Genomic DNA, 12,527 nt, shown 5'->3' with positions numbered 1-12,527 from the left:
GAAAGACAAGCCCTTCACACAGATAAAAAAAATCTTTCTAAATCTTAGCCAAGAATTTTCACTAACATATGCTGTACAAATTAAACACAAATACTCTTGAAAGAATGGGCAACTGTAAGCAAACATTAATAAAACCCGTAGATGGGGCTGGAGAGATGGCTCAGCAGTTAAGAGCACTAGCCCTTCTTCCAGATGATCACTGTTCAAGTCCCAGTACCTATGTGGCAGCTCATCACATAGATAAGTACAGTTCCAGGGGAAAGGACGCCCTCTTCTGACCTCCCTGGGTACCAGCATGCTCAAGGTGCATAGACACACTCGCAGACAACAAACTCACTGGCCTAAGATAAAAAAATTACATTAAAAAATAAAATCCTTGGGTCGCTGCCTACAAACTATTGTTTGAATGTACACTTTCAAGAAAATGTGAAGTTGTCAAAGAAGTGGAAAGGATCCGGAAAAGTGTCATATTCAAATCGAGTAGTAGAAATCTTTACATAGCTGTCACATTTGACTGAATTTTCCCAGAGAGCTAGAGTTAAAGGTATGTTCTGCAATGAAATTCCTTAGGCGGGAAACAATCACATTCGGTTTAAGTGATTTTCAAGAAATCTCTCTTACACAAATGTATTTAAAGAGCATGCATTAGACTTCTTATGTTTATTATACCCTTAAAACATTTCAAAGATTTATTCAAATGGGTAGGGAGATGAGAGGCTAACAACTGTTAAAAAGCAAACCAAAAATATTTTACATAAAACAGAAATCTCTGATCAGCTCCATGAGTGCCTCTTCTTTATGTAAACTATGGGGAGGACCAGTCTTTCTCTGCAAGGCTGCCAGTCCTGCAAAGCTTTGCGTTCTAAATTCAAAGAGCCCAGGGAAGAGTACTGCTCATTCAAAATCTATCCTTTCCCTAAGGTTCCTACCACCAGCCAGGGTCCCAGAGGAGAAGTAAATTTCACTCTAACATGCTGAAAACCAGTGTCCAATATTTTTTTTTCCTCTCTAAAAAGGATTTAACAATTCCTAGTCAATCTCATGTCTTACAAAATTTTGGAGGGGGCTCCAAATTGATGTCCCCTTAGATTAAACCACCAGTCACTTTAGGTTGGACACTAACTTCAAATTCCAAGCTATGGTTTGATAAATGGCCTTTTGTTGAAACAAAACATGTGAGAAACGTCAGAGAAATTTCATGGTGACATAGTTTACATACAACCATCTCACAAACTGGAAAACCCATGGAAGGTTTTAAATAACACAAATGATAAACTTACGTGTACGATTCTACTATTGAGTGACCTGGGTAGGAAGTATAGTCGAAAAAGTACAACTACTTAGACCCTCAAAAACTTCCACTGCAATAAAAGCCATTGAAAGGGTGAAGGTGACAGTTACCAGGCGACATGTACCTGGAACCTGTAGAGAATCAGCTGCTTAAGTGAAGACATATGTGCCCAGCATAAAATTAACAAGCACAGAGGGAAGACAGAACTACTCGCAAACGGTATAAAATTTTCAGAATCCACTTGGAAGTATCTTTCATCAGTTCTAAATTACCTAATTCATAGTCTCCCTTGAGGAAAAGTTTGTTTTCTTATGAAGGATTAGTTCTGCAAGGTCACCCCAAAGAGTCAGCTCTTGTGACAGTACAACGTGAGAGGCGCACGGCGCTTTTCAATCTGTATGATTCATTTGGCATCAGCGGGGGAAGCTTGCTAATTTATGTGTGTGTCTAGGATTAAAGGTAATGAACATTTTTCTCATGCAGACCATTGCTTTCCTGAAGAACCCTTAGTTAAACTGAAATCAATTTATTGTTAACCACTTAGCAATCAGTGTTAGAGCTAACAGTATGTACACACATTACAGGGGGAAAAAATTGACCTCTTGTCAGTAGTAAAAAGCAGCCTGAAAGGAAGAGGTGATTACATTCACATACTGCAGTCAATTGGAGTGCTAGTGTTGCTTTTGGAAGAAACCACAATTCTGAGGAAAATTCTTAAATCAAAAAATTGGATTTTAAGAGTAAATTTACAAAAATGATTTCTGTATATAGCGTTTTCTGAAGTTAAAATAGTTCTTCTGGGGCTAGAGAGATGGCTCAGTGATTAACAGCACTGGACGCTCTTTAAAGGGATCCAGGTTTGATTCCTAGTGCCTACACGGTGTATGGAATCAATCAGTACCTAGTGTACTGAATCCATCAGTAACTCCAAGACCAGGGAATCCAACACCTTCTTCTTGACTCCACAGGCTCTAAGCATGCATGTGATGCAGAGACATACATGCAGGCAAACACCAATACAGTAAAAGAAAATAAATCTCTAAAAACTATTACTAACCATCCCTACTTCCCCCAAACACATGCCTAAGAGCTGTTACTGGAGTGTTAGGATTATACCAAATTTTATTATTCCATAAAGATACTTCTGCAAATAACCCAAAAAGAAACAATGGATATACAACCTTAACTCTTTATCTACTAGCCTACATTCCAAAAATCTACGGCTACTAAAGTCATCAAGTTTCTACACTAATCAGACATAAAGACATAGCAGTTAACAAAACAGATAAAGCTGATGCTTGCAATCCCAATTCTTAGGAGGTGGAGTCAAAAGGAATGTAGGAATTTGAAGCCATTCTGGACAACAGATTAGATGCTGTCTCAAAACAGATCCTTACCAAACTTTGTGCACAAATGATGTGCTAAGATGATACAGAATCGGAAGTTCACAGTAGCTTCATCAGGGGCCCGTGCTGACAGGAAGGTAAAGTAGTAGCCAGCACAGGAAGTTCAATGTCAGTGTAGTAACTTCCTTTCCTTATCTAATCACTCTACAAGAGCATGGTGAGTCCTTTTCCAATAATGGAGAAACTAGGGTTCAGAAAATCAGGTTTGCCTCAAAAGACATGACTAAAGCGTCAGCATTAACCTAAGACCTCTGTGGATGAGTGATATAACAGTGAAGAAAACGTAAGACCTACGAGGGCTACTGAACAGAAAAGGCCTGCAATCCCAGGACCATCCCAGAAGGTGAGACAGCAGGATCTAGAGTTTGAAGCCAGCCTGGTCTACAGCTGAAACTCCGTTTAAAAAGAACAGAGAGCCGGGCAGTAGTGGTGCACACCTTCCATCCCAGTACTGGGGAGGCAGAGCCAGGTGGATCTCTGTGAATTCGAGGCCAGCCTGGTCTACAGAGCAGGATCTAGGACAGGCACCAAAACTACAGAGAAGCCTGTCTTGAAAAAAAAAAAACCAAAAAAATTAAAAATATAAATAAATAAATAAATAAAAAGAAGAGAGAGGCAAGGAGGAAAGAGGGGGGAGAGAGATGTAGAAAAATCTCAGCAGTGAGGATAAAAGCTGCATCTGTGTTCTCACCATGTAAACAGGCTAACAGACTAGAAAAACATGGGTGGTTAAACAACATACATGGTGTTCCTAGGTGCCTACTTCCTCAGATATTTAAAACCTTTATAGAACATTTTCATCCAGATCCATGGGATCTAGAGATTAATGTTCAACATGTTTCTGATCTTTACAGAAAATTTGTAGACACATGTATTTCTCAGATCCTACTGCACACGCTCTAGGTGTGTATTTTGAGTGACATTGTATCATTAGTGTACTTCTAGCCTTCTAAAGTTATTTGAAGTCATATTTTTAATGGTATATAATACTCCCTTGTGTAAATAAGCTGTAGTTTATTTATTTCTCCAAGGTAGAACTGAAGTAGTTTCTAATCTTTCTCAATAATGTCAAAATGAACAACTTTGTATGTAAGCTATTTCATGAAGAATTATTACTTACTAGATGATCTGTACTCTTAGCATAGGCTTAGACACTTTTTTCCACAGATATCTTATATATTAATGGTAATTAGTAACAATAATTTAGATAGAGAATAGAGAACACGACTAAAAATCTACTCAAATACAGCCATGTGATCTCTGACAAAAATGCCAAAAATATACACGAGAGACAAGAGAGCCCCTTCCACAAATGGTAAAACTGGATATCCAAATACACAAAACAATTCAAATAGGTCAAAGACATTAATGTAAGACATGGAACTCTGATGTTATAGGAGGAAAAGACTTCAAGATACAGGCACAGGCAAGGACATTTTCAATAGGACTCCAGTAGTTCAGTAAATAATGCCAGTGGGCAAATGGGATTTCATGAAACTGAAAACTGCATAGCAAAGGAGACAGTTAATCCAGAGAAGAATGTCTGCAGAATGGGAAAAATTTCTTGCTAGTTATATGTCTAACAAAATACTCAATTTTAGAATATACAAAAACTCAAAAAATAACAGACAAACAAATCAGAGGCAGGTAAAGGTTGTCTGCTGCCAAGACTGATGACCTGAGTTTTAACACCTGGACCCAGATAAAAGGAGAGAACTGACTCACACAAACTGTCCTCTGACCTCCACACACATGCTATCGCAGCATGCATGCACACCTGCACATGATCATACCTGCATGTGCATGTTTGTGCATGAACACTCCTCCTCACATGCACACACAACAGGCACACACACCAGATAGATAAATGCAATAAAATGTTTTAAAAATAAATCAAGCAAGCCAGTGACTAAGTTGATTGGGCCAATGAAATGGAAAGTTCTCAAAAGATGAAACACAAATGGCCAATAAAGGCATGAAAAAAAAAAAAACATTCACCGCCACTAATCATCAGTCAGAACTGCAGTTATTAAGAAAGCAAATCACAATAAATGCTGGCAGGGATATGAACAAAAGAGGATCCCTATCCACTGCCAGCAGGAGTGTAAACTAGTCCAGCCACAAAGGAAATCAGCATAGAGGTTCTGAAAAAAAAAAGCTAAAAACAGAAACAGATCTACCATATGACCTAACTATACCATGCCTGCATAGTTACCAAAAGACTCCAAGGCAACAACATGGGGCAGATGCTTGCACATCAATGCTACTGTCACACTATTCTCAATAATTAAATAGGAAACCAATCAAGGTGTCCCAACAACAGAGGAAAAGTGGTGTATACACACAATGGAGTTTCTTTTTCATCCTAAAGAAGGATAAAGTCACGTTGTTTACAGGAAGATGGTGTGACTGGACAGAGTCATATTACACCAGTTACACCCATCTCAGGAGCACAATTATGTGTTTTCTCTCATGTGTTTCCTAGATTTTTATAAAGATCTCTAAAATCATTTATGTACATACAACATGAAAGAAGACATCAAAGGAGACGGGGAGGGGGAAAAAGAGAAAGCCGGGGGACATGGGAGGAACACGCTCAATGTACAATGAATGCTTGTGAGCAAATGTCCCTCATGTAACAGAACCATAAACCATAAATATATACAATGAAAAAAATTTAAATAAACCACAGCAAACACTTCAAAAAAAATTTTTAAGAGCATAATAGAAGACATTTAGTGTATGTGAGCCTCTTCCTCAGGTGATGGGAATCAAAACTGAATGCTGTTACCTGTAGTACCCAGGCATCACAATGTGGACACCTGCGCTGGGCTGGCAGATGACCGGAGCATGGTCATCATCCATTTTGCGCACAGAGTCTGTGAAAGGTCCAGTGGCATTGATAACACATTTGGCTTTCACGTCAAACTCCTGCCCTGTGAAGAAAAGCAGCATCAATTACATACTCCATTTGTTCTCTGCTCACCAGTGCTGGATTAGTTCATCTATTAACTTAACCTATGCTGAAGTAGAGTGCATACCACACTAAGTGACATGAACATCCAGAGTTACTGAAGGAGCCAAACAAAAGCCTCACTTCTGAGTAAATTTACCCAAAACAAGTCCAAATTAAAAAAAAAAAAAAAAGCAAACCACCTTTTCATTGTGGTTCTCGGTCTATTTATTTATAAAGTGCCTATGATCTGGAGAGTGGGGATGCAGATCAGTGGTAGAGCTCTTGCCTAGTATTTGAAAAGCTGAGTTCAATCCCCAGCACTGGAAAACAAAAACCATATAAAGTGCTAAACACAAAGAAAGTGGGATAAGTTAATGGTTTGTCCTTAAAACCCAAATGCAAAGAGAAAAAGGAGGAAAGCGGGGGGGGGGGGGGGGGGGGAGACACTGAAAGGGAGAGCTGGAGAGCTCATGGGATTAAGATGCCTGACACCAAGCTTGACAACCTGAGTTCGATCCCTGAGAACCTGCAGGATGGAAGGGGAATGACTCCAAAGCTGTCCTCTGACCTCCACATTCAAGCTATGGCATGTGCGTATGAGCATGCATGCATGCATGCGCGTGCACACACACACACACACTACATTTTTTCCAACTAGAAAAAAAATAGCCAAATGTTTAACTACATTACTATGAGAAAATATATTTCACAAGTGTTGCTTTTGCTCAAGAAATGATGCAATTTTGCAGCCGCCCTACCTAGTGTTAGCGTTGCGGCAGGAATAGAAATCTTAAGTTATAAGTGATTGACTCGAAAGACACGTAAATGCCCTGCCTGTACCACCTAAGTGATGCTCAAAGACTTGGCACATTGATTTAATTTTATTAATCACATGTTTCTGTGAGGGAAATGAAATGCATTCACAGCTGTGAGAGTTCTATGGGCATTTATTATTATCCTTATCATTAGTGTTACTATTTAACACAAAAGGGGAAAATTGGCAAGTCCCACAAGGGAAAATTTTCATGTTAAACCAGGCATTGTTGACAATAAAGAATATAATTAATATGATTGAAGTCTGCCTTCACTGAAAGTAAAGTGACAGAAAAATCCTAATTCAGTCATTATGTAGGCACAGCAAAATGCTAAGAAATGCCTCCCTCGTGGCCCCTGGCATACCTGTGAGGACATCCTTGCAGCGTGCACCACTCACACGCTCTTTCCCAGTTACAGGGTCTGTCTTCTTGAGCAAGCTCGTCACCTCCATGTAATTGGCTGTGGCAGCCCCATACCTGGCAGCAGTGAGGGCGATGGCCAGGTTCATCCGTGCGTCATTGTGCTGTCCTGCAGCAGAGAGAAGCACAAGGGGAAGAACAGGAGTCACCTCGAGCCACGGACTGGTGGTACAGAAGTGTGTCACAACAGATATGTCACATCTGTCCCTGTCACCTGGGATCTACATGATGGCTGGGCAGCTCTACAGGGCACCATCTGGAAATATGTGGCCTTCCTTGGGCGACATGTACCTGCTTCTCCAGCAAGTGCATTTTGTGTAGGATTGAAAGGATGAGATTAGTCCTTTCCTATAAAGCTGACTTCAATTATCTGAAAGTTTTTAGCTTATTTCTCAAATAAGTAATTATTCCCTCCATGTGGGAACATATGTATGTGTCAGACTTTTTCTAATACAGAGAAGCCATAAACATGGAAGCGAAGCAATTCAAAACCCTGGAATATCTGACACTCCAACTGGTGTTGATGAACAATTTTTTATGAGTGCATGCCTATCTAATATTCAAACTCAAGACTTTCCTCTTCCATAGAGAATCTCAGTATTCCATAAAAGGATTTCTCTTGCTTTGAATTTTGATCAGGGCTCCTTAAAAATGTAACATTTTTTAATAGCACATAAAAGGTAAGAAATTAAGCAGGGCAAGATTTAATTACAGAACAATTCCTACCTGTGTTGTTAGAGATTTATTGCTGAAAAATCCTAGTTAAAGCAAACTAAGCGGGAGGAGAAGGGGGAAGAGATGATTAATCACTTTAAAATACTGGCATCACTGGAGACTTTTCCTATTTATTATTGCCAGTGGAGTTAACGCTGACCAGGAAGAATTACTCTGCATCGCAGGGCCAGGTTCTCTGTGCCCTGAATAATTAATTATCCAGGGATAGATGTATTGAATCAGAGTTCAAATTCCCACACGTCGGGATCAGTTCTATCAAGATAATACTGATACAGGGATGAATCTGTAATGGATATTGTTGTTGATTTATGCCACCAGCATACCAAACATGTAGTATAAATGGTTTATGTAAAGTTTCTTCCTTGTGATTCAGTCTGGGAGCCCTGCACGAGTCATCTGTTCCTGGGAAAAGGGCAAAGTTATAAAGAGAGAATCGATGACTGAAGATCCTGCAGCCCCTCCCCACAAACATCTTATTCGAAAACTGCCTGAAGAATGCCGGCCTGGAAGAAACTCTCCTCCTGAGTGCACGCACTGTAAGGGAAGAATGGGTATTAAGGCCTGATGCGCAAGATGTTTATTGTTCTGGAATGGCTTTATCCAAAACTGTGCCATTTATTACCCTTCAAATATTACACTGGGTTTTACTGTATCAAAAAACTTACAGACTGACAGTCCAAGAAGAAAAACTGACAGCAGTGTAGTGAGGTGGGAATTAGGAAAACATGCAGAACCTATTACCTTCAACTCAGCATGACCCTAAAGCAGCCTAAAATAGTCCAGTTTAAGAAGCCAACCTTGATTAACGTGAGTTCTTTAAAACCAGAATAAGCTGCGCAGGACTAGATGAATACACACAACCTAAGAAATGAAATAGCATCTCGCTGTACACTTGCTTCCTCTCTGGGGTCAAGAGATGACGAGAACGCTGGGCACGGTGGTGCACATTTTTAACCCCAGCACTCAGCAGGCCGAGGCAGGTGGATCTCTGTGAGTTTGAGGACAGCCAGGGCTACATAAAGACTGTCTCAAAATAAAATTAAATTAATAGAAAATAGGATCCACCCCATGGACCTTTCCGGTGATTTAAGTGTTTATCAGTGGACTGCCTAACTGACTCCCTGGCACAGGTAGGCATTTGGTAGCACAAGAAAGCCAAGCCATTTGCTGGCACCATCGACTTGTCACAAGGGAACTCATTGGCTCAGCCACTTTTGCCTCAGCACAGAAAGTGGACGGACTACTTTAAACTCTAGATGCAGGCACCGTGGCAGACAGAACTTCCGGTTCCCACACTGTGGATCAGACAGCCGCACTGGGCACCTTGCTTTGCTGAGTTCTAACTCAAAAACTGTAACTTCTCATTTTCCTCCAATGTCTTTTTCAGCTCTGAAAGGCACCATCTCTTTCCCCTCTGCCTCCTCCCAGCAGCCGCTGGGATTTATACTTGGCTTGCCTGTTGCTTTCTTCCAAACTCTAAGAGAATTGTCCCCAACCTTGAAGGCAGCATCAAAACAATGCATTCCTGAGTTTTCAGGGCAAACCATCAACACCACCATCAACACCGGCTCCAAGCCGACTTTGATAGCATCCACCTTTCTTTACTTCATTTTACAAGCAGTAAGAGTATGTTATATAAGCATTGCTTACATTGGGGCACATCGTAAGCATCAATGGCTGTTCCTTCCATGTGAAGAAATGCCTCCTTAACTAGCTTCTAAATCCAATACAATTTAAGGTATAGACATCCTGCAACTGAAAGCAGTTGAAAGGGTGGAAATACACCGCCTTGATCCTAATCTTTCCACAGCCCTTCAGTCCCTAGCCAGACCCTGCCTTGATTCAGGGTTGTCATTTAGTGATGGACCACTTCAGGATACAATACTGGACCACCACAGTCCTATCCCTATTATCCTTATAATCTTGAATTGCCAGAATTATCTGCAGCTACCTGATATCCAGGCCTTCTTGTCTTTGCCCTGCTTATTACTCTTCCGGTTGGGTACCATTCTGGAAGTTCCAGGAAACCATCCTAGAATCCAATTCCTCTATCTCCTCATCAAGTCCCCCCTTATCCACATCTTGTCCCCTCAAAGGAAATTGTGCACACTTTCTCTTAGCCCAGCATTATGTCTTACATGTACCTTTTCCACAGTCTTTCTGATACTGTATTCACCCATATCTCATCAACTGCTTTTTTTTTTCTTTTGGTGGGAGTGGGGAACTCCAAGACAGGGTCTCACTTGGAAGCTCTGTCTGTCCTGGAACTCACGCTGTAGACCAGGCTGGCCCCAAACTCACAGAGATCAACCTGTGCCACCGTGGCCCAACTAACTCTTACTTAAAACAAAACAAAACAAAAAAAAACAGCATGCCCTTTTTATGAGCTGAGCACTGAGACAAATGAAGGGAATATAATGGGGAAGACAGAAGGCAGGCTGCCCAGCTGGAACTGACCCTCCATTGCAATGCCTGGGTCAGCCTCCTGCTGCAGAGCATAGCGGGAAGGTCTATGTTTACGCCCCCCCAACTTCCCTCCCTCAGAACAACACAAATATCCAATAAATGTTGTTAAATTTTTAGAAGCTAGTAAGTAAGTGATAGCTAGACATTTGAGGACAGTAGAAAAGCCAGCAATATATAAAATCTCAGCTCAACCCCAAACTAACCAGCCCTGAATAAACAGGAAATGAAGGAGCAATGCCTATGAGCGAGTGCCTAAGGGCTAGCTCACATGTTGCCCTTGTTCTGTGGAGAAGCACAGCTGTGATTAGCTCCTAAGAGCTAAAGAGCACAGAAGTGACTTCCCTCTGAGCCAGGGAGCTCCTGTCTCCACCCGGAAATACTGTGTCCAGGCATTGCCTTCATCACTTTCCTCTCAGCACTCAGAGCAAAGCTCCTCTATTCACTTCAACTTGCCCTTCACCCGGAGACACCGATGCCTGCAGTGAGCACTTCTTGAGGTGTGATACATTTTCATTATTTTCAATGACATCGCCCCACTCTGTTTCCTGACATTTTGAAAAGTATCTCTGTGTGTCCTGTAATTTTATTTCTGGATAAAGAAGGTTTTGGCAACACTGCCAATCATGACACCAGGATGGGATAGACCAAAATGCCTGCCCAATAGATCTGCTCACGAAGTTTAGATTTTCCCAACTCACTTCCTCCGAAGCAGGCACCCTCGCCTGTTTCACTCAGCAGCATTACCTTGGCACCCACACAACGGCCCAGACGGCAACTGCGCAAATCTGTTTCCTGCTCTGTTCTCGTTTGCACTTGAAATCTTACATATGTGCACACACTAAGCTTACAACCCGAAGGACAGAAGCGCAGAACAGAGGGGACCTGTCCAAAGACAGCACGAGACGTACCCACCAAACAGAATACAGGTTGCTGGGGTAGACTTTGTGTAACTCCCAACGGCCTCCATGGAAGGGTGGGAAGTCTTGTAACAGGAACACATGGGAGCATGTGTACTTTGGGGTGAACCATCTAAAAGACAGGCTTTGCACAAAAACTCTTCACACACAGGAATTCCAGAACTAAAGTCTGGCAACTAAGTTAAAGGACAAACAGCTGAGAAAGAGGGGGGAAAGGAAGGGGAAAGAAAGGGAAGGGCAAGGGAGGGGAGGGAGAGAAAGAAAGTGACAGAGGGAAGGAAGAAGGAAGAAAATCACGGAATGCATAAAGGACATGAAGAATAACTAAATATGAAAAAATGGGAAAGATAGCAAATGAGCTGGTACAATTCTACAATGCTGTAATGATCCCCTACAATCCCTTTAGTACAGGATACTCTTAAGTGATCCTTGGCTGTGCAAAGACCTATGCATAAACCAGTGTGCCTAACTCCCATGTACTACTATTGCAGAGAAGTCTAACTTTTAAGAAAAACAATTTATTAAAATAACATCTGTCATGATTTCATCATCAAACTGCCAGTTTGCAATTAAGAGAATTTCCTCCCATCATCCTATGCCCTGACCTGAGTCTGACACAATCATTTTGATGAGCAAAGGGGTCAGGTGCCTGCCAGAAAGAATATCTTCTCCTACAGCCTTAGCCCCATTTCCAACAAAATCCTCACAGCAAGCTTCATTGTCTCAGACTGCCGGTGTCACGGTGACCTCTCTAGCAGCTTCCCCTTTCCAGTTGGGCTAATGTACAAAAGTCAAGCTAATTTAATGTAGCCATTACATTTAAAACTTCCCTTTCTGAAAGGAAGGGTACAGGGAACTGAGCGAAATAGGTGTGTGTACATGAACGTGTGGAGCTTCTTAACTTCTGCTTTAAGTACATGTGATGAGCACAGTTAAAAAGGAGAAGTGGAAATGAGAACAGTTTCATGGAGAATTCTGACAACACAGTTTCCAAAATCATTTATTGAAAGGGCTTCTGGTGTCCGGACTGGTGGAGTCGGGATACACGGAGGGAATAATGCAGAGAGGACACATTACCAGGCACAGAGCGGAGCAATGCTGAGGTTGGAATTCCTGGCTTGCTACTTTTGAGGACATCACTCACCTGGCTGGAGGAAAATGGATAAGGCAATGAACTCGTGTGTGTCTCCTGTGTCCTTTACAGAGAGGCTGGGTACTTCTGAAATTGCACAGCTCATGTGATGGCCTGCTCCTCTCAAGGATTTGCTTTTCATATTTTGTATAAATGTCCAATAAAAACCAGACAAGCCAAGCATGGTGGCACATTCCTTTAATCCCAGTACATGGGAGGCAGAGGAAGATGGCCAGCCTGGTCTATATAGAGAGTTCCAGGCCAGTCAAGGCCACATAATGAGACAAAGTCAAGAAAGAAAAAAGAGAAAAGGGGAAAAAATGCTTTACCAAGGAAATCAGAAAAACAAACAAGAAGAAGAAAAGAAAAGCAGAAATCATCCTTTTCAC

General features: G+C 41.5%; 1 protein-coding gene across 2 annotated transcripts in view; it reads right to left on the bottom strand.

Moving 5' to 3' along the window:
* The window catches only part of Gpd2 (glycerol-3-phosphate dehydrogenase 2), a 143,882-nt gene that overhangs the window by 25,735 nt on the left and 105,620 nt on the right, over nt 1-12,527 (bottom strand). For both annotated transcript variants that reach the window (XM_052724089.1, XM_052724088.1), the window contains exons 7-8: nt 6,833-6,997; nt 5,489-5,633 (exon numbers count right to left, since the gene is read on the bottom strand). In XM_052724089.1, coding sequence (XP_052580049.1) covers nt 5,489-5,633; nt 6,833-6,997 — 310 coding nt within the window. The remainder of the gene's footprint in view (nt 1-5,488; nt 5,634-6,832; nt 6,998-12,527) is intronic.

The sequence above is a fragment of the Peromyscus californicus genome, unplaced genomic scaffold, assembly GCF_007827085.1.
Source record: "Peromyscus californicus insignis strain IS unplaced genomic scaffold, ASM782708v3 Scaffold_7__1_contigs__length_154581171, whole genome shotgun sequence".
Classification (NCBI taxonomy): domain Eukaryota; kingdom Metazoa; phylum Chordata; class Mammalia; order Rodentia; family Cricetidae; genus Peromyscus; species Peromyscus californicus.
The sequence above is the reverse complement of the archived record's forward strand: the minus strand, read 5'-3'. Positions and strand labels throughout refer to the sequence as shown.